This window comes from Lithobates pipiens, unplaced genomic scaffold (genome assembly GCF_037356315.1).
Source record: "Lithobates pipiens isolate NorthernLeopardFrog02 unplaced genomic scaffold, aLitPip1_a1.2 Scaffold_28, whole genome shotgun sequence".
Classification (NCBI taxonomy): domain Eukaryota; kingdom Metazoa; phylum Chordata; class Amphibia; order Anura; family Ranidae; genus Lithobates; species Lithobates pipiens.
In genome coordinates this window covers 182,323,952-182,346,483 of record NW_027507789.1, presented here as the reverse complement: position 1 = coordinate 182,346,483, position 22,532 = coordinate 182,323,952, and the positions used below count along the sequence as shown (strand labels likewise).

General features: G+C 43.1%; 1 protein-coding gene across 2 annotated transcripts in view; it reads right to left on the bottom strand.

The window, feature by feature from the left end:
* The window catches only part of FMNL1 (formin like 1), a 124,799-nt gene that overhangs the window by 73,856 nt on the left and 28,411 nt on the right, over nucleotides 1-22,532 (bottom strand). For both annotated transcript variants that reach the window (XM_077460069.1, XM_077460070.1), the window contains exons 2-7: nucleotides 14,607-14,690; nucleotides 13,955-14,038; nucleotides 11,654-11,727; nucleotides 7,263-7,346; nucleotides 6,169-6,303; nucleotides 4,638-4,743 (exon numbers count right to left, since the gene is read on the bottom strand). In XM_077460069.1, the coding sequence (XP_077316195.1) occupies nucleotides 4,638-4,743; nucleotides 6,169-6,303; nucleotides 7,263-7,346; nucleotides 11,654-11,727; nucleotides 13,955-14,038; nucleotides 14,607-14,690 (567 nt within the window). The remainder of the gene's footprint in view (nucleotides 1-4,637; nucleotides 4,744-6,168; nucleotides 6,304-7,262; nucleotides 7,347-11,653; nucleotides 11,728-13,954; nucleotides 14,039-14,606; nucleotides 14,691-22,532) is intronic.

The following is a 22,532-nucleotide window of genomic DNA, read 5'->3' as shown; positions in this document are numbered from 1 at the left end:
TTGTGCCCAGTCATGGAATGGCGTCAGACTTTCACCCTTAAAAATCTCCATAGGCGACGTTTAAAAAATTCTACAGGTTGCATGTTTTGACTTGCAGAGGAGGTCTAGGGCTATGATTATTGCTCTCGCTCTAACAATTGCGGCGATACCTCACATGTGTGGTTTGACCACTGTTTTCATATGCAGCCGTTGTACCTGGTACTTTTTTGATATTTCTATTTAATTTAATCCTTTTTGGAAATAAAAAAAAATTTGTGCAGCAATCCGCATCATTGTTTCTACATATCTGTCCGTGGGAAGGACTAGATTCCTTGCACTTCAAGGATTGTTCAGTGCATCTTACCTCTGCAATTGCGATATGTATATTTATATATATATATATATATATATATATATATATATATATATATATATATATATATATATATATATATATATATATATATCTATATCATGCTGCAGATCTATACTGATATGGACTGGGTAAAGTGTTAGGAATGAAAGGATGCCACATTGTTTGAAGGAAATGAAAATGATCAACCTACAGAGGGCTGAATTCAAAGACACCCTGAAAATCAAAGTGGAAAAATGGTGCAGCAGGCTAGACCATTTTGCTGAAATTTCATTGCAGCATCTCAAAATGGTACTCAGTAGTTTGTGTGGCCACCACGTGCTTGTATGCATGCCTGACAACGTCGGAGCATGCTCCTAATGAGACGACAGATGGTGTCCCGGGACATTTCCTCCCAGATCTGGGCCAGGGCATCACTAAGCTCCTAAACAGATTTAGGTGCAACCTGGTGCAGTGGGATGGACCGATACTTAATGTCCTAGAGGTGTTCTATTGGATTTAGGTAAGGCAATGGGGCCATTTAAAGCGGGAGTTCTGCTGTTTTTTGTTTTTAAAAGTCAGCAGCTACAAATACTGCAGCTGCTGACTTTTAAAATATGGACACTTACCCGCTCAGCGCGCGCCGCCATCTTCGGTATGAGAATCAGGAAGTGAAGCATTGCAGGCTTCACTTGTCGGTTCCCTACTGCACATGCGCGAGTCGCGCTGCGCAATAAGGATGGTCTCCGCTGTCTCTGGGATCCTTGTGTTTCCCCAGCAGACATCGGGGGACCTGCAGGAAGTGGCGTAAATACGCGCAGAATCTGCGGCTATCTATGCCGCAAGTGGGTGCAAATACCTGTACTATACAGGTATCTGCACCCCCCTCCCCCCTGAAAGGTGCCAATTGTGGCACCGGAGGGGGGGAGGGTTCCAATGAGCGGAAGTTCCACTTTAGGGTGGAGCTCCGCTTTAATATCATCAATTCCTTCATCCTCCAGGAACTGACCGCATAGTCTTGCCACATGAGGCTGGGCATCGTCGTGCACCAGGAGGAACCCAGGGTCCACTGCACCAGCATAGGGTCTGACAATGGGTCCAAGGATTTTATCTGGATACCTAAAGGCAGTCAGGGTGCCACTGTCTAGCCTGTAGAGGTCTGTGTGTCCCTCCATGGATATGCCTCCCCAGACCATCACTGACCCACCACCAAACGAATCATGCTGAACGATGCTATAGGTAGCATAACATTCTCCACAGCTTCTTCAGACCCTTTCATGTTTGTCACATGTGCTCAGGGTGAACCCACTCTCATCTTTAAAAGCACAGGGCGCCTGTGGCAGACCTGCCAATTCTGGTGTTCAATGGCAAATGCCAATCAAGGTCCACGGCGCCGGGCAATGAGCACAGGGCCCACTAGAGGACATTGGGCACTCAGACCACCCTCATGAAGTTTGTTTCTGATTGTTTGGTCAGAGACAATCACACCAGTGGACTACTAGAGGTCATTTTGTAGGGCTCTGGCAGTGCTCATCCTGTTCCTCCTTTCATAAAGGAGCAGGAACTTGTCCTGCTGATGGGTCTCCTAGAGTAACTGCCTGTCTCCTGGAATCTCCCTAATGCCATTGTGGAGGAGTGGGACTGCCTGTGCATCCTCTAGATCAGTGGTCATCAACCCTGTCCTCAGGGCCCACTAACAGGCCAGGTTTGCAAGATAACTGAAATACATCACAGGTGATATCATTTTCTGCTCAGCGATTGCAGTATTCGAGTCTGCATCTGTGTTGCTATGGCCATTTGTATAGTGACTTTATTGCACTAATATAGAGTTAGATTTAGTAACAGCATATGTTTACAGAGGCCCTTCCCCCTCCATTGATATGTAAATAAAGCAGATGGATAACTTTGGAGACGCTTTTGTGAGTTGGACTCTGAGCAAGGAACTATGAAGGACATCTTGACCTCTAAGTTGAGTAACTGTTTAGTTTACTTAATGTGTACATATTATACATGCTAATATTTGTAGGCATATTTTGTAAGCTATAAGTTGTGTTGTTTTGTACATCCTACAGTTTTGTATGTGCAGATTTTTCCCTGTTTAGTAAAGCATTGATACACTTCAGAACTAAGTCCAAGCTTCCTTGGTTTTACTATGAGAACTTAAAGAGGAAGTAAACCCTGATGAGTTTACTTCCTCTTTCATTCCCTGCAAAGGCAAAGCATAATGGACTACTATGCATCGCATAGTAGCCCATTATGTGTCACTTACCTGACACAGGAGCCAGCGAAGTCACCGCTGTCCCCTGTAGTCCGGCGCATCCATCTTCTCGGTGGGGTCTTGCAGCCCCGCCGCTGTCATTCGGCGAAGCCGTGATGACGTCACTCCCACGCATGCGCATGGGAGCCGACACTCGCGGCATCTTCGTCATTGACGATGCCACGCTCAGTGCACCTGCACGCTGTAGACAGCGGTGCCTGTCTTCGGGCAAATATCTCCTAAACCGTATAGGTTGACAGGGTTGATGATCACTGCTCTAGATGGTCCAAGTTTCGCCTCATGCTACCAGTAGTGACACTGATCCTAGCCAAATGCAAAACTAGTGAAAAACAGTCAGAAGAGATGAGTAGGGAAAAATAATGTCAGTGGCCTCCATCTGTAATACCATTCCTGTTTTGGAGGTCATCTCATTGTTGCCCATCTAGTGCACCTGTAAATTTCTTAACACCAAAGCAGCTGAAATTGATTAACAACCTCCTCTGCTACTTAAAGTGGTGTTGCCACCAAAAAATAAAAAAGTTATTAAAAATCTTTAAAAAAAAGAAAAAATTAAAAAAATTTTTTTTCCAATTATTTATTTCTCACCTCTAAATACCTGTTGCTAGGGGGTCCCTCGTAGTCTGCCTTCTTCCTTTCCTCGGCTGGTGACGTCACTTCCCCTCACGCCGCACAGTCATCTGGGACCTGTTACGTGTCCCAGATGACTGTACGGCGTATCACCGCGCCCTGCGCAGTGGGTGCCCGGCTGTGAAGCCACAGCCGGGTGCCCACAGTACAAATGACGGCGCCGCGAGCGGAGCGGGGAACGAGTGGGGGGCTTCGTTCCCCCGCATCGCTGAGCCCTGGGACAGGTAAGTGTCCGATTATTAAAAGTCAGCAGCTGCAGTATTTGTATAGCTGCTGACTTTTATTTTATTTTTTTTAGGGGCACCCCACTTTAACTGGCCAGATCAATAACCCATGCGTTTAATTGACTTGATGCTATACTCTAATTAAAAAGTGTTCCTTTCATTTTTTTTGAGCAGTCTATATAAAAACTCCCAAACCCACCTCACTTCACTTTTCAAAAGACGATAGATTCAGATATTTGTCCCAAGGTTGTGCTTACATGCGTCTGACTGATGGATCAAATTTCTGGGAAACCTCAAATCCTCCCTGTAATTTTGTTCCTCGTATGTCAAAAAATTATAACTTCATTACATTGTTCTAGTGTATGTAAAAGGAAAATGCTATTTCTTTGTTACACCATGGCTGATGGAGAGGCCTGAACTTTTCTATTCTATTCTTCTCAGCTAGCCAACGGCAATGCAATCACTTAAAGTGGTTGTAAACCCTCCCCCACAACTTTGTTCCATGTAAATCAGCATAAAAAACCCTAATGAACACTGCTTGTAGATATCTCCTTACTTGCTTAGTATTGTTGTAATCCTTTTTGTTCTGTAGAATGAAGTCACTGATCATGCCCAGATCTCCCCTGATTTACGGCACACTCTCTATGTGCTTATCTATCTGTTGTTATCAGGACTTCCTACGGCACACCACTGAACTCCCAGGAGACTTCAGAATCATTCAGAGCTTCCTCCTACACACCATGTGACCTCACATACAGTCTAAACTTGGCCATTACTGCAGTCTTATCAGCTGAAGCCGATAAGTCTGACAAAGGCAAACATTAGACATCGGCACAAGTAAATACTATGAAATAAACAAGTAAGCTAAGAACAGGGAAAGCAGGGTTGCCATAGAAACGTTGGATTAAAAAATGGAGGCTTGGTTAACAGTACAGGAAGTGCTCAATTTAAGGGCGGAAATACACTCCACTGTGGACTCAGAAAACAATACTTAAGATGGCGCTGCCTAACCCCTGGAAACAAGATTTTTAAAGTTTCTTTAAACAGTAAGTAATATGCGATTTGGGCTGGATTACAGTGGCTATAGTCTGATAATTACTTATTATAATGGACTAAATGAAAAGAAGCATCAGAGTGAGATAGTTTACTTCCTCTTTAAAGCTTTCCTGGTACAAACCTGGTAGTTCATGATTGCCCGTAAGCACATGATACACACGTGTACATCATCCTTCATGTTAGCGTGCCGAGAGTTCCTCATTGTAGCACGGTTGTAAAAGTTGTATCTGTTAGGGAACACATTAAATTAGCTAGTTAGGGATTTCTTGACACCAATCAGACAACATGGCCAGCAGTACAAAGGCATTAAAGAGTCAAAACTTATGGCTGCCATACATGGCTTGTATTTTGGCTGATAATTTTGGGAGCATAAAACTCGAGTCATCGGGTGCGCCCTTGTCGACATCACCCCATTTGACAAAAGTAGATTGTTCAATCAAGAATTTCAGCCAATCGACTGCAAGCACCGTTCGGATATTCTGACAGCTGGACCCGGCTGTCGCAATACAATAGTCAGTAGAGGAGATGCTTCCAGCCACACTGTTTAGTATAAATCGAGGAATCTGTTGGATTTCTTTTGTTTACCCTGCACAAAGAAATCTCTTTAATAAACATGTGAAAGGAGCACTAATGTACAGTGATCCACTGATCACTAGAGATCCAGTCAGATCTGTAGCCATACATGTGAAGATTTCTCTCCTTCAGTCCCATAAATGCATTCCCCTATCTACACTAAACAGTGTGAATGGAGGAAATCTCGCCTGCCAGATACTGTATTTTCACAGCCGTTGCTACCACACCTGTCAGAATACCCGAACAGCGACTGTATCTGATAAGGATGCAGCCACTATTTGGCCAACAGTTTTCCGTCCTGCTCCTTCAATTTTCAGATTGAAGTTTGTCAACATTTTGGCTGATATCAACATGAAATTACCGAAATTCAAACCATGCATGGCCAGTTTAGAAAGAAGAATGCATTTTTAAAAAACCTTCAGCACGGGCAGCTGTTTTTTTTCCATCCTGGCAGGTTCACTCAGAGCAAAAAACTACCAAGGTCATTGTAATATCATGCTACTAATCGATTTTTATCCCTGTTTGCAATGGACTAATTTCAGTTATGTTGTAGAGAAGGTGATTCCCAACAAGAGGTTCTGTTCCTCAATAGTAAGTCTATAATCAAATAAAAATGAAAAGCATGATGCAAAACAAATACAAACCAGAACAAAATACAACACATTGGGGGTTATTTACGAAAAGGCAAGTCCATTTAGCACTACAAGTGCACTTTCAAGTGCAGTCGCTGTAGATCTGAGGAGCACATGCAAGGAAAATAAAAAACAGTATTTTAGCTTGCACATGATTGGATGATAAAATCAGCAGAGCTTCCCCTCATTTCAGATCTTCCCCTCAGATCTACAACGACTGCACTTCCAAGTGCACTTTCAGTGCAAAGTGGACTCGCCTTTCGTAAATAATCCCCATTGTGTAGTTATAGCTGTGGAAAGGTTATCCTAGCAGACAAAGGTTTGTAAGAAGCTATATGAGCTGGTATTGAGTCTGTGGCTATGTAGGGATGACCTACTGGTGCTCAAGAAGGGAAGGAATACCCTGAAATCAAGTGACGGTCCCGTGTATCGTCACATATGGCTTACTTGGTGGTCAGGTTGCGGGCACGTGAAGGAATGGTTGCAGGAGAAGATGTGCTGCTTTTGTTAATATCCTCCATTGACCTCTGCAAAGATTTTGATTTCTCAGGGGTTCCATTGTCTGAACTCTCCACATCTAACCTGGAATGAAGAGAGAATTTAGAGACCGTCAAACTGAGACAAGAGTAAGACAAGAGTAGACATGAAATGCACGAGACATCAATTATACAGTATACAGAGATATCAAAACAATCGGAAACATGGAAATGGCTGGGCAAGACTTATATCTAGACAGCCATGACATCTGCATCTACTGTAACTGCACACAGAGTATATGTAATCAGGGCTTTTTTTTCCAGCTAGAACTTGGTGGAACTCAGTTCCACTAGCTCTGGCTCAGGCCCTCTGCTCCCTGCTCATCACTATCACTTGTAAACACAGAAGTCTGGCTTCTGTGTTTACAAGTGGCAGCTTATTTTCCAATGGCTCCCTCAGATATGATATCCTGAGTGGCTTTCACTGAGTGCAGGATGGGGGCAAGGGAGATGCAGGTGCCTGGGATACAGTACAGATGCCAATACGCCCTGGATGATCTCCCCGCAAGCGTCAGAGGCGAAGCCAACTACAGTACATGGGGAAGTACTAGAGCTGACTGGGTGCTTCAGCTTAATACAGCAACAAAAGTAAACATGTGGAAGACAGTGGAGCTTTTAAGGAGTTTGGGAGAAGATGGGGGCAGTGGAGAGGTCAGAGCTGAAGAGGGGTGAAAGTGAGATGTGGATGAGGAATACAGAAATAAGAGGCTGTGGAAGAAGACTGTGTAGTGCACCCCTGAACTCTGCACTCTGTACATAGCGCACCCCTGAACTCTGCAGGCTGTATGTAACCCCCTTTCCCAAACTAGTAACACGTAATTCACTCCTGGCATTTATTGCCCCTTTAAGACCCTCCCACTGTAAGTGAAATTTGACCACACCTACTATTTGATGCGGTTTGAAGAGTGCGTGTGGGGAGGGGGGTTTTGGGGGGTCATGATTGAGTTGCTGTACCTATTTTCTGAGAAAAAAAAAGTCTTGTATGTAATTGTTTAGATGACTTACGGGAAGGAGCACTGAGCATAGGACAAATACTCCACTAGAGCTTCAAGGCCACCAACCTCTGGACTCAGGAACTCTTCCACCCACCTGTGAATAGAACAAAGGAGCTTTACACCATCTTGGACAAGAAACACAAGACCAACTGAAAATATTCACACTTGTTTTATCAGAAAAAATACTTCAAAAACATGAATTTGGCTCAGCTTTAATACTTCACACAGGCACAAAACTGGAGAATTCTTTAGGGCTTGGTCACACCTGCCGTGTTGGGCTTAAAAAAAAAAAGAAAAAAAAGTACACGTTGCATTTTTTGCACAGCTCATTAGCAATGCAACTAGCTGCAGAGAACAGAAATAGCACAGTCTACCCCCATCTTAGACCGACCTTTCCATTTCCCTGGCCAGTGTTTCACCCCCATCCCTCCCCAGTATAATTTACCCTTGCTATAGGGAATGTTTACCCCTGGTTTTATACCCTAGGTTTATTCCCTTTAGCCCCTTCCTTCGGTTATTGATTTAATTGCTTATAAACTGATGGAAAACTTGGATTTCAGGAATATGACTTTGCCAGAGAACAGATAAACCCGCTGCGGTATTACATTTCATCTATAGGTGAAAGGTATACCCACCTCCTTGGTTTTCTAGTACAACAATAATCAGCGAGATTGTGTATCATGTATTCCAGCTGTTAATATGGAATGTTCACTGTGTATCATTATGTGTGGCTTTTTACACGTATGTAACCTTGTTGACATTGATGGAGAATTAAAAAAATAAAAATAAAAAACGTTAAACAAAATTCACTGCAATCCATGTTATTGCTGCATTGCAGTATGGTCTAGTGCAGGGGTCACCAAACTGCGGCCCGGGAGCGAGATATGGACCTTTGCTTGCCCTTGCGGCACTGTTCCTTCCACTGATACCAACAATGGGGTACTATTCCTCCCACTCACCAACAATGGGGCGCTATTTCTCCCACTTGCATAAGAGATGGGGAGACTATTCCTCCTCCGACACCAATGATGTATTTTTTTTTTTACTCCCACTGGCCACCAATCCTTTGGTATGGTCTACTCCTACTGGCCACAGTCCGACCCCCCCCTAAAATTTGAAGAGCAGTAAACTGGCCCTTTGTTTCAACATTTTGGAGACCCCTAGTTTAGTGCATGGCAGTGCAAAAAAAAAAACAAAAAAAAAAAAACACACATGCCAACACATAGCACATGTAATGTTTGCACAAATGCACGCACTATGATGTAAACAAGCTCTCAAGCCAATGAAAAGATCTCTAGGCTAGAAAAAAAATGAAACACTAAGCAGTCCTAGACAACAGTCTGAGCTTAGCTGAGTGAAAGCTGGTGATTTATTTTAAATAAATGTCATCCAAAAGTAGTCTAGAAAAAATTATTGCAAACTTTCTAAACTTCTTCCTCATTTTTCTCTCACTTTTAGTATCCTGTAAACTGTATGTATAGCAGAAGCATCATTTAAAAGAATTAGAACTGGGATATTATCGCACTTCAAGTTTCAAGTCATAATTTTAAACTGACCATACACAGATCGATTCCCGCTGACATTTTGTTGATGCTGAGACATGGGGAGCACATATGAGGAGGAGAACTATATTGATCTGGATGCTGACCAGTGCTGGAATACAGCAGTGGTCTCCATAGGGCTCATTACACTAAGACCCCTTTCACACTGAAGGCTCTTTTCAGGCATTTTAGTGCTAAAAATAGTGCCTGACCGCTACCGCTCGGTGGAACATGTTCTAAAAGACAGAATTCTGACATCTCATATCGCACCCTGCAGCCCCAAGGAGAGACGTTTTTTGTTTTTAGCTATTGGCTTGCGGCACTCGGTGCACATCCAAGCTTTAAGTCCTTCATGCCCAAGTAAAACACATCTTAATGCCTAAGCATAATTTTGCATGTGTTCATAAAACCGTAAAGATCATCAAAACTACTTTGTACAGGTGAATTGTACCTTTTTATTTATTTATTTATTTTTTCAGGACAAATTGGCCTTTCATTTGGTGGTAAATGGTAATGGATATCTCCTGATTTTTATTTTTTTTTATTATCAAAGGAACGTTGCCTCAAAATGGTGAAATAAAGTATTTTTTTTTTTATTTTTTTTTTATTAAGCTGTATATTTCTTGTTACTACTATAACCTACCACCAAAAAACAGCCCAAAAAAAAATCTCCTGCTCCTGAGGATCGCAGCGATACCACCTACGTGTACGTTTGTACCCATAGTACAGCCAAGAAACAATAGTGCGTATTTTGCTTTTTTTTTGTCCTACCTTAAAGCGGGATTTCACTGTGGAAAAAAAATTAAAAGCCAGCAGCTACAAATACTGCAGCTGCTGACTTTTAATAAATGGACACTCACCTGTCTCGGGGTCCAGCGATGCCGGCAGCCGAGGCCGATCGATCGCTCGGCTCTCGGCTGCTGCCGCCACCATTCTAGGTGAGGGAATCAAACGCTGCGGCTTCACTTCCCGGTTCCCTACTGCGCATGCGCGAGTTGCGCAGTGCAATAGGAATTGTCCGCGCTGTCACTGGGACCCGTGTGTGTCCCAGCAGACAGCGCGCAGGGACAGGAAGAGGCATAGACTCCCGTGGGAGTCTATGCCCGGAAGTGGGTGTAAATACCTGTCTTTGACAGGTATCTGCACCCCGCTCCCCCCTGAAAGGTGCCAATTGTGACACCGGAGGGGGGGAGGGTTCCGATCAGCGGAAGTTCCACTTTAGGGTGGAACCCCGCTTTAAACACACTGACACCAATTTAAAAAAAAATCCTGCCCAAAATATACTAACCTTGACACTGAGTATTTGTTCTCATATTTTTTAAATAATTTTTGTATTTATTTTTTTACACACACTTTGACTCTTCTCTGTAAGGAGAGACAAAGATACATTGTATCTTTCCTCTTCATTCACTGAAAGAAACACAGGGGTAGGCTTCACAGTGACTGATCACTGTGGTAGCCAAACAGGTGACCCAGAATCGTGAGTTTCAGGTCCTGATCATTATTACACCACCAGGGGGCTCTCGATGAGACCCCAGTCGTGGTGCTGGGAGTGCGCTGTGCTCCCAACACAAAAACAAAAAAGGGGCAACAAAAAGCCCAGTGCATTGGGGCTGAATATTTGTGTTATATCACGGTCAAGGGCTTAATGTACATACTATTACCTGTGTCCACCTAATTAAGCGGATTTCAAAATGCGTCGAACCATAATACCCCTACTCCGTGCATTGGAGAGGTCTTATGGAGGAGCAGCTACTATAGCAAAGCGCCCATATGTAACAAGATTATGTCCTGCATCATTTAAGCTATTGTTAAAGTGATACTAAGGCTAAAAATGTTTTTTACATGAATGCATTCCTTGCATTAAGATAAAAAAATGTTTTAGATCTTTCTGCCCCCCCCCACTCCCCCTCCTTCCCTGTGTGAAGGGGAAGAGAGGGAACAAGAAATCCAGCGTTGTGCATGGCTGCATCTCTTCTCCCTGCTCTTCCCCTTCACACGGGGACTCGAGCAGCAGCAGGCGCCAATGGCTCCTGCTGTCGTCAATCAAATGCAGTGTGGAGGAAGTGGGGGGGGGGGGGGGACAGGGCTAAGTCCCGCTGTGTGTGTCTATGGAGTGTGGCTCTATAGTGACACAGCTCAGGAGCGAGCATGCATCATGTTTGCTATGGGGACACACAAAAATTGGAGGAGCAAAGATCACCAGCGAAGGACCTGAGAAGAGGAGGATCGGAGCTACTCTGTGCAATACCATTACACAGAGCAGGCGAGTATAACATGTTATGTTAATTAAAAAATGAACCTTCAGTAACACTTTAAAATACACAGTAAAATGTCTGTAAAGCAAAAGGAGTTCATATATAGCGTATTTGTCACAAGCATCTACACGTACGTAAAAAAGCATGTATGTAAAGTATGATTTTATCTTTTATTTATTGAATAAAAAGTATGTTTTTAATCTGCTCAATGTTGTTTTTTGGTACCAATAAAGTCCCATTTATTTGGCTATTTGTGATTCCTGCTGAATCAGCTGAAATCTGTTCCATCAGTGGCCCTGTTGGCACCACCTGGCTGGACAAAAGACAATTTTTTCAATTGACTGTCATCCAAGGAGCTGGGTGGAAAATTCTTGACCAAACAGTGCCTGCATCCAATCACCTTGTGTGCTGGCTGTCCGAAAACAATAGCCGGCAATGCAGATTCATCCATCCACATCGCTTAGGAAAATTTCAGTCATTTCTCTCATTCATGCATATGGCCAGCTTTAGTGTGAAGCGGACGTGTCTAAACCCATGCAATACAAACAAAGGATTCAGTGGAAGGGCCGAAGTTTTCTATAATGTTAGAATACAACACTTACCCAATGTGATTGGTCCGTAAGGAGATCTCTAGTTCTCTTAGAACCTGTGTGGATTCTTGAACTCTTCTCTTGAACTAAAATGAAGACATTCACATAGGTTAGGTCATAGATCTTCCTTTCTCCTTTGGGGCTCATTTCCAGGGGAGGTTGGGGGTGGTAAATCTCCAAAGTTGAGACATGCCGTAACATCCCCAACCACTACTCCCTTAAGCTGCAGAGGCAATGGCCGGGGGTGCACGCATGTCATGACCTTGAAGCACAGTGGGCATCACAATCCCTGACGCTTTTGAAATGCTTGACACCCACCAAACACAATCCATTAAAGCGAATAGGGCTGCACTACAAGTGCCCTGCAACCATGTGCAATGGGTTAAAGGGTCAAGGGGTGGTGGTGAGAAGGCGCAGATCGCTCGAGAAAGTAGAGCACGTGTGAACGAGCCCTTAAATATATTACAGGGTCACTTTGACCAGAACTGGCATTTTAAAGTTTGATAGTAGATGCTGGAGGGCTAAACCAGATTAATTTCTTATATCTCTAAGGCCTTGTTCACACGGCTTCAGCTTGTAATAGAGCTGTGTGAACAACAAGCTTTTGCAACCTTCAACTCCAGTTTGAGGATAGTAAACATAGATCTAAGTGGCTGTCACTTTAAACAAGCTATCAGCAGGCTTTTCCCTAGTTTCAAATGGTGATGAAACAATTCTTCTATTGGTGCTCCTAAATATATACAATATATTTATGGGCATTTTGTAAAGGTTTACTGAACTTTGTTCTAGGAGCTGCCCTTATTTCCTTCAACAGGATCCATGTAAATCCATTTACCTCCTAAGGACTTTTAAGTATGGATCCAGCTCCACTATTCATACCCCTGGATTCTTTTCCAGACTGGTTGTAGTCCACCTAGTGTCTCGCTTGAAGATTACATAATTGTTGAAAGGTACACTATATTGTAAAAAATATTGGGGCGCCTGCCTTTACGGGCTCACAAACATCCCAGTCTACGTCCGTAGGGTTCAATATTGAGTTGGCCCAGCCTTTACAGCTATAACAGCTTCAACTCTTTTGGGAAGGCTGTCCACAAGGTTTAGGAGTGTGTCTATGGGAATGTTTGACCATTCTTCCAGAAGAGCATTTGTGAGGTCAGCCAAACTCGCTCATCCATGTCTTTATGGACCTTGCTTTATGCACTGGTGCGCAGTCATGTTGGATTAGATAGGGGCCATCCCCAAACTGTTCTCAGAAAGTTGGGAGCATGAAATTGTCCAAAATTTCTTGGTACGCCAACACCTTAAGGGTTCCCTTCACTGGAACTAAGGGGCCAAGCCCAACCCCTGATAAACAACCCCACACCATAATTCCCCCTCCACCAAATGATTTGGACCAGAGAACAAAGCAAGGTCCATAAAGACATGGATTAGCGAGTTTGGGGTGGAGGAACTTGACTGGCCTTCACAGAGTCCTGAGCTCAACCTGATAGAACACCTTTGGGATGAATTAGAGCGGAGACGGTGAGCCAGGCCTTCCAACATCAGCGCCTGACCCCACAAATGCGCTTCTGGAAGAATGGTCAAGCATTCCCATAGACATGCTGCTAAACCTTGTGAACCGCCTTCCCAGAAGAGTTGAAGCTATTATAGCTGCAAAGGGTGGGCCAACTCAATATTGAATGCTACAGCCTTAAGCCCCCATACACACTATCAGATTTTCTGATGATTTTTGTCCTAAAATTTATCAAAACCATATAATATGAGGTCAAACCTTAGGAGTTTCAAATTGTATGTAATCAGGCAGGCCCTTCCACTACATGGTTTTGGTAAATCTGAATACAAAAATCAGCAGAAAATCTGATAGTGTGTATGGGGCTTAAAGTTCATGTGCGTGTAAAAACTTGACAATATAATGTATGTAAATCTATGTACCTCCTAAAGACTTTTAAGTATAATATGGGATCCAGCTCCACTATCCATACCCGAGGATTCTTTTTGTTGTCGTCCACCTTAGTGTCTAGCTCGAAGATTACATAAAATTGTTGAAAGGTATATTCTGTATGGTTACAGTTTCATTTTTACTAAGCAAAGAGAAGGGAAATTCAGATACTCAAAAAATATTAGCTAGATGTGCTGTTTGACAACAGAATGGTGCACTCACTATTGTCCCAGTTGTCTCTTTAAACCTATATAAGGGGTCATTATGACAAATACAGTGCAGGTCTATGCTCAGAACTCATCTTTTCACTTTCCTGAACATCATTTGCACATGACTGCAGAGATTGCTTTAGACATCCTTCTGTCGTAGCTTACCTTCCGGCTGATTCCACCCGTGTCCACATAGCTTCTCAGTTTATGGATGTAGGTGGCTGGTGGGTTCTTCACCTGGAACCTTTCCTGATAAAACAGATCTGTGTTAAGGCATGCACAGGTGGTAACCAGGGCTGTCTTAATAGCATCATGGGCCCCTGGGCAAAGCAATGCACTTGGGCACAGCCTGCCCCAATTTACACACCACTCTCAAGAATAAAGTATAAATAGTTGATAGAATTTAAACATACAATTATTAGTACTTTCAATAAAATTGATTTTAAACAATAAGAAAACCTGCCATAAATCAAACACGAATCAACAAAAGGGCACAGTAAAAGGGGGAGGCAGAAAGGCAAAGTACAAGGGGGGGATCAGGAGGGCAAGATACTGGGATCAGGAGGACATAGTACATCCTTGGAAAAGCCTAGTAAAAAGTGTGACCATCCCAGCAAATCCAGGACAGTTGGCAAGTATGAGGTAATGCAAGATTATCATGGGGCCTCCATGCCCCGGGAAAGTGCCCAAGGGTGCCCATACATTAAGACAGCCCTGGGGGTAACACGAAAAGCTGAACCATACATTTATACACTTGCTGCAGATCTTATGAAGACAACATAGTGGAGCATAATGTCTACACAGAAGTCCCACTTACCTGATCACACACCAGCTCCCATTTCTTGTCTTGGTCATACTGCCGGAGAACGCTGATCTTATCTGGAGGGAGATTCATCGCTTCCTGAAAACAGACAACAGTGTCATGGACAGAACCTTTACATAAAACCTCTTCAGCTACATGCATCCATGAGATTGGATGGCACACATTTTCCAATCTCCACCGCAGAACTACTGTTACATTGCCATGCTTGTATCTTCCTTGAGTCCATGATAAGGTTTTAGGCCTTATATCACAGGTTCAGTTGATAAAATCCACAATACAGGGGGTGCCAAATGTGTATCGGCCATTGCCAGGACCAAGCATCCATAGGTATATCTAGAAAGTGTACACTAGAACACCATGGATCTACAATCACCATCCAAGGGCTTTTATTGCAGCGAGATCACATCACAGAGACAAGTGCAACGTTTCGGAGCCATGCAGGACCCCTTTGTCAGGGATATGAAGAGGTAGAACTACATACCTCCCAACTTTTTGAGATGGGAATGAGGGACACCTATCAGCAAAAGTATGCAGGCATAGGACACACCCCCTGCCACGCCCCTCTAAAGGAGAATTGTACAAAAAAACAAGATGTGTTTTTTTTTTTACCACTGCTATTCCTTTATATTGGCTTTTGAAATTTACAAATGCAGCAATTTAGAAATCAGATGAAAGGTTTAGCACTGGAAAACACTTTTTGATAGATAAAAAGTGCATTTTATATACATCTCTATAGATCAGACCAAAATGAGGGACAAATGAGGAGGAAAGAGGGACAGAGGGACATTGCTCTAAATCAGGGACAGCCCCTCCAAATCAGGGACAGTTGGGAGCTATGCATCTAGGGTTATGCTACTCATTGATATGTGCCCTCTAGCCAGTTTCAGATGTCTGTAGGTTGCCTCTAATGCCATGGAGGGGGCAATCAAATAGGGTGTGTCTGACTAATAGTTGAAAATCCTTTTGTTAACCCGTAAACATGTTCATATTTAAAGCCAAACTCTTGCAAACCTTTACATAAAAAAAGAAAAAGAAAAAAATAGAGATCAAGGGTGAATCACTCCGCCCGTGTCTAAGTCCAACAAATGGAGATGCATCAGCAGTGGACCCCCAATAATCCACCAATAATGTATCAAAGAAAATGGGGTACCATCTCCAGTATGCAAATTCCTTTTACTTCAACATATCTTCACAAGGTTACAGAAATACAGTGGGGAACATTATTATTTGCTCCCTTCCAGATTTTGAAAGTTTGCCCACGTACAAAGAAATGAAGGGTCTAGAATTGTTATCATAAGTGTATTTTAAATGCTGGAGACAAAATATTAACCAAAAAAGCACACAATACAAATGTTATAAACTGAGCTGCAGTTTAGTGAGTAAAATTTGTATTTGATCCCATACCAACCAACAACAGTAAGTGCTTATGTGGTACGCAAAAGTTATAGTGACTACAAATAGGGAATACTAGTAATAGCGGCGATCTGCGATTTTTATCAGAACTGCAATATTGCAGCAGACAAATTTAACACTTTTGACACATTTTTGGGACCATTGACAATTATACAGCTATAAAAATGCACTGATTACTGTGTAAAATGTCACTGACAGGGAAGGGGTTAACTGTGTTCCCTCAGTGTGTTCTAACTGTAGGGGGATGGGACTGTCTAGGAGGAGAGAGAGAGAGAGAGAGATATCGTTGTTCCTACTTAGTATGAACACATGATCTGTCTCCTCTCCCCTGAGAGTTCTCGCTCTGTCACGAGAGATCGCAGGTTCCTGGCGGTCATCGCGCCCGAAGGGCACTCGAATCAGCTCCGGTCACACGAGGCATGCACCCCTTAGTGGCCAAAAGGCGAAGCAATGTAAGGTAACGTCATTTCACACAGCCGTGCCATTCTGCCGCAGTGAAACTGCGGCGGCTGGTCTGCAACCAGTTCATTTTTGCAGAGGTGGGCGGACCTTCGCTTTAAGCAGTTCTGCAAAAAAGAGTGGTCAAATATTGTAAAGTCTAGATGTGGAATGTTAGTAGACACACATCCCAACAGACTAAAGGCTGTAATTAAAGCAAAAAGGTGGTTCTTAAGGGGGTGATCCTTTTTCCAACTCAGGAATTTTTTTTTTTTTCTGATATGTTGGTGTTATATCTTTCACTTGGATGTTATAAGTAAATACAGCTGGATAAAACAAAAACAGTGTGTCATCATTTCAGGCTGCAAAGCAACAAAAATGTGCTTATTTTAAAAGGGGGCGATTCTTTTCTATAACCACTTATCTCTCTCTTATATTTATATATATATATATATATATATATATATATATATATATATATATATACACACACACACACACACACACACACACACATACATATATATATATATATATATATATATATATATATATATATATATATATATATATATATATATATATATATACACACACACATATATATATATATATATACACACACATATATACATACACACACACATACACACATACATACATACACATACATATATACACACACACACTTTATCTACCAAAGGTTTTGGATTTCTTTCCATCCAGTCCTAAAATGTATACAGCTGGGCCACACAGCCCTGTCTGGAAGGGCAGGAGACCCGATTTTCCTCTTGTGCAGTTATGTAACACTTGATATCTTGTCCGTTCCCCACCCTGTAACTGGACAGTGAAAGGAGAAGCAGTACAATGCTGAGCTCATCTCTCTGCCACTCTTCTCTTTCCTACTATTATCATGTTCCTGGTTAGCATAAGCACTGCAGTACAACTAATTGGCTCTTTGTACTGCTCCTCCCAATTCCAGTCTAAGCTCTGCTGTACAGGGACTGCAAGAGGCTGAGCCATACAAGATCTCTCTCCTTCGGCCTCGCACAGAGAAATGTATACTCTATTCCAGCCACGGTAAAAGCATGGATGGAGGATTCTCCCTGCCAAGTATTGTGCTTTAATAGCTGCTCCTCCAGCGGCTGCCAGAATAACCAAACAGTGACTGCCTCTGATTTGGACAAGAATATTCTGCTTGGCTCTTTTGATTTACATGTCAAAGTTTGCCAAGCCAGATGGTGCCAACATGGCCACCCACATCTCAAATTCCGACCAATTCCTGCTAAAATCTGTTGAAATTTGAGCCATGTATGGCCAGCATAAGCCAAATGCAGGTAAGGTAATACCTAGGATTGCGAGTAACACGTTTTAGGAGCATTTCGCAATACAAGCTATTTTTCAAAAATCCTGACTCTGTTTGCGAGCATTGTCTGGCAAGATGAACAGGATTGATTCGAACCAATTTGGTGTGCAGCACCACATTTGGCCAGAGGGGGTGCTGGTGACACTAGGAGCTGCTCAGATGCACTTGGAGCCGCTCAGAGACACTCTGAAACACTCCGTTCCCGAGCTTCTCTGAGCCTCTCCGAGCATCTCAGATGCTCAGAGAGGCTCAGAGACATTCAGAGTGCACCAGAACGGTCTCGGAGTGTCTCCGGCGCCCCCCACCTCTGGCCACATGTGGTACTGCATACAACAGCAGTCACTGTGGAACAAATTATCTGAGTTTCCATCGACTCCTATGGAGAAACTCGCTTTCATATGCAAGTGCTTTGGATTATAAGCATTCTTCTGGAACAAATTATGCTCATAATCCAAGGTCCCACTGTACTCACACTCAGGGCCGGGACAAGGGGTGGGCATAAGGGGTGGCTTCCATGGGCACCGTGGTATCATTTGAGGTGGGGGGGGGGGGGAACACTGCAAGGAGTTTGGAGGTGGGGATTTGGGTGGGTTGTGCTAGAAGAGGTGATATGGCAGTAGGGGGGGGGGGGGGGGGATTTGTGCTGGGAAATTAATTTTCTCTCTGGGGGGGGGGGAGGGTTGTGCTAGTAGGGATGATTTGGGGGGGGGGAGGATTTGGAAGAGTTGGGGGAAGAGTATTTGTGCTTGTAGGGGAAACATAAGGGGTAGAAGATCTGTGCTAGGGGAAGTGATTTTTTCCCTTTTTTTTGAAGGGGGGGGGAATTTAGGCTTGATTCACACCAACGCGTTTTTTGATGCATTTTGCGGAAATGTTCTTACCGCGATTTTGCCGTGATTTGCATTTTGCGTATTTTTTTTCATTTTTTTCACTGTATATATCTGGTTGATAAGCAACCACAGTGAAAAAAAAAAAAAAAAAAAACCCGCAAAACGCGGCAAAATCGCGGTAAAAACGCGTGTCCAAAAACGCGACAAGCACCGCAAAAAGCACTGCAAAAACACTCAAAAGCAACATGCATAGATGTGAATCGAGCCTTAGAGAGAGGGAGGATTTGTGCTTGGTGGGGTGGGGGGGCGAGGGCATCAAAGGATTTGTGCTGGCAGAGGGGATTTCAGCAGATTTAGTATTTGGAGGGGTAATATATGCTTAGGGGGTAAGCATGCAGATTAATGGGCAATTTTTTTTTTGGGGGGGGGGGGGATTCTGCTTACACACAATGCTCATACTTTTTTTTGGGGGGGGGGGGGGGGGTGCAGTTTGGCATATTTGCCCTGGGCTCTAGATGATCTTGCCCCGGCACTACTTGCATATAAAATAATACATTTAGGAAGCTTGGTCCATTTGAATGTTGGCAGGGATTCTTTTCTCCTCTTAATTACTGATGTACCTAAAATGTCTCATAAAAATCTTTGAACAATAATACATTTAAGGAGAAATAACCAAAAAAAAAAAAGTTCATTAAACCCACAAGGGCTTTTTTTTTTACCAATACTATTCCTTTATATTGGCTGTTCAAATTTACAAATGCGGCAATTTAGAATTTGGATGAAAGGTTTAGCACTGGGAAACACTTTTTGAAAAATAAAAAGTGCATTTTATATACAATTATAAAGATCAGCCCAAAATGAGGGACAAATGAGGAGGAAAGAGGGACAGAGGGACATTGCTCCAAATCAGAGACAGTTGGGAGCTATGTTTACATAGGGACACATTACTAAAATTGCAAATGTATGGCCAAAGTTACCATTTTATACTGGCTGTGTTGATTGCCAGCCAATCATAAAACAGCGAGCCCTGAACCTGTTTCGAGAGATAACCAAGGTGCAGTCGGGAAAAGTTTGCAGCTTGGCAAAGCTTCTCTTCGGCATGATCTCTCTATAAAGCTCTATGTTAGTTATTTGGTATGAACATTAGTAGCTCTCCTGCAGGTGTCAGTTGCTTCTTCCCCTCCCTGTGGGTTTCCGTTCCAAGTCTCATCTTCCTGTAGCTGTTAGTAAGCGAGACTGGGGGGAGGGGAACGCCTAGGCAGGGAGATGCAGAGAGGTGACCAGATTGGGAAGCCTCATCTCTCGAATGGTTTTGCGACTTCTCTATTCAAAAGGGTCAGAAACCCCCAAAATATTTTTTTGGGGTTTATATTAATAGCAATAATTTTTTGTATATCTCTACAGAGCAGGAGACCATATGAAGAACATTCGTCATTCGTTATGATCAACATTTCCGTGAGTCACAGGCCACTACGCCCAAGGTGGTGGTCAAGGGTGGCACACAGCATAGCTCCCAACTTACCCCCGATTCCGAGGGACTGTCCCTGATTTGGAGCAATGTCCCTCTGCCCCTCATTTGTCCCTCATTTTGGTCTGATCTATATACTTGTATATAAAATGAACTTTTTATCTATCAAAAAGTGTTTTCCAGCGCTAAACCTCTCATCTGATTTCTAAATTGCTGCATTTCTAAATTCTAAAAGCCAATATAAAGGAATAGTAGTGGTAAAAAAATACCCTTGTGGGTTTAACCAATCTTATTTTTTTGTACAACTCTCCTTTAAGGGGCGTGGCAAGGGGTGTGTCCTATGCCTGCATACTTTTGCCGATAGGTGTCCCTCATTCCCATATCAAAAAGTTGGGAGGTATGCACACAGCCCTCCAAGTCAGCCATATAAAGGTGTAGGCAAATCCTGGACACTGGCTGAAGTTTTTGAAAAGAAGTGCTAAAAATTAAAAGGTTCTTTATTTTCATAACTCCCAAACTTTGCTCCTGGCTTCCCTTTACCCGTAAGCTCCCAAGTGTCCCTGATTTCAAGGGACTGTCCCCAATTTGGAACAAAGTCCCTCTTTCCTCCTCATTTGCCCCTCCTTTTGGTCTGAGCTATATAGTTGTATATAAAATGCACTTTTTATATTTCAAAAAGTGTTTCCCAGTGTTAAACATTTTATCCAATTTCTAAATTGCTGCATTTGTACATTTCAAAAACCAATATAAATATATAAAGCCAGTATAAAGGAATAATAGTGGTTAAAAAATAAATAAATAAAAGCACTTGTGGCTTTAACGAATAGCTTTTTTTTTGTAGAATTTTTCTCTAAGGGGGCGTGGCAAGGGGTGTGTCCCAACGCTGTATCCTGGCCTAGGCAGACAAGGCCCAGGCCTAGGGCAGCACTTTGCAGGGGGGCAGCATGGAAAGAGTCCCCGCCCACACTTTGCGGTTAGTGAAGCGCCATTCTTATGGGGTGGACTGGGCTGAGAGGCAAATTAGTCTAGCGCCCCCATAAAGCGTTCATGCTGCTTCCGGTATGCGCGCGGCCGGCATTCTGCAACTGGGGGGGGGGGGGGGGGCGCCACTTCTAATTTTGACTATACTATCATCCTGGACCACAAACCTTCCTCACTGTGCTATACGTTTTCAGCTGCACTATTGGCATGGTTATATCTTCTTAGTCCTCTCCATAAAATTATCAGAAATTTGTGCTTAAAGTAGAACTATAGGCAACTTTTTTTTTTTCATTTTGGAAAGAGTAAGGTAGGGTTATAGCCCCTGTCCGTTTGTTTTTTTTACCATCCCTGTCCCATTGCAGAGATTTCCCTTCACTTCCTGCCCCATAGCCAAACAGGAAGTAAGTGAGAGGAAATCTATGCAAATTAAGGGAATCTATTGTGAAAAAAATGCTCTTCAGCCCTGGTACACATTGGAACCATTTGGCATGCGATTTAACGTGTCAAATCGCATGCCAAATCTGCAGCAATGCCACTGTCTGAATGGGTGCGACGTCGCATTTGCGGCACCGCACCGATTCCCAAAAGTAGTTTCTGTGCTGCTTTTTGGCGACTTCGGGGTGCGATTTTCATTGACATCTGTGCAGCAACCCGCACAGAAGTCTCTGAAATCACCCCCGAAGTCGGGAACAGGGCTGGACTGGGACAAAAATTTGGCCCTGGACTTCATCCATACCAGCCCACTTTAATTTTGAAAACAAGCACAAAAACAGTATATAAAACTATACATAATTGTGCAAAAAAAACATAAGTAGCAAAACATAAGGAGTCCTCACTAACCCCTTTTTAATTATTTCACTTATTCTCCTCTGTATTTTTCTCATCTTTCTCACATCACTGCGTGATGTTGAGGGCAAGCTGTGCATCCATTACTTTGTCACTGAAACTGGCCCACTGAGCCATCGGCCCACCGGGAAACTCCCTGTAGTCTCAATGGCCAGTACATGCCTGGTCGGGAATGACATGTGGGAATTTCAACTGAACTCGCACAATTTTATTCCCGCTCTCAGTGTGAACCTAGGCTCACTGATGTGAATATGCTAAACTGAGGCCCGGCTGCGATTGGTATCTCCAGTCTACATATCAACATTGTCACCGATTTCCTGAATGAATGTCATTTATATGGTCCTGTTTGCTGGTTTTCACTTCCTCATGTATGATCTCATCGTGTCTGACCATCACACTGCAGGAAGAAAGTGTTGCCCAATGTGCCAGTTTCCCCACCATGGACATTACTTCATTCAATCCGGTGACCAGCATATATCATATATACAGTATCTCAAAAACGTGAGTACACCCCTCACATTTTTGTAAATATTTTTCAAAAATCTTTTCATGTGACAACACTGAAGAAATGACACTTT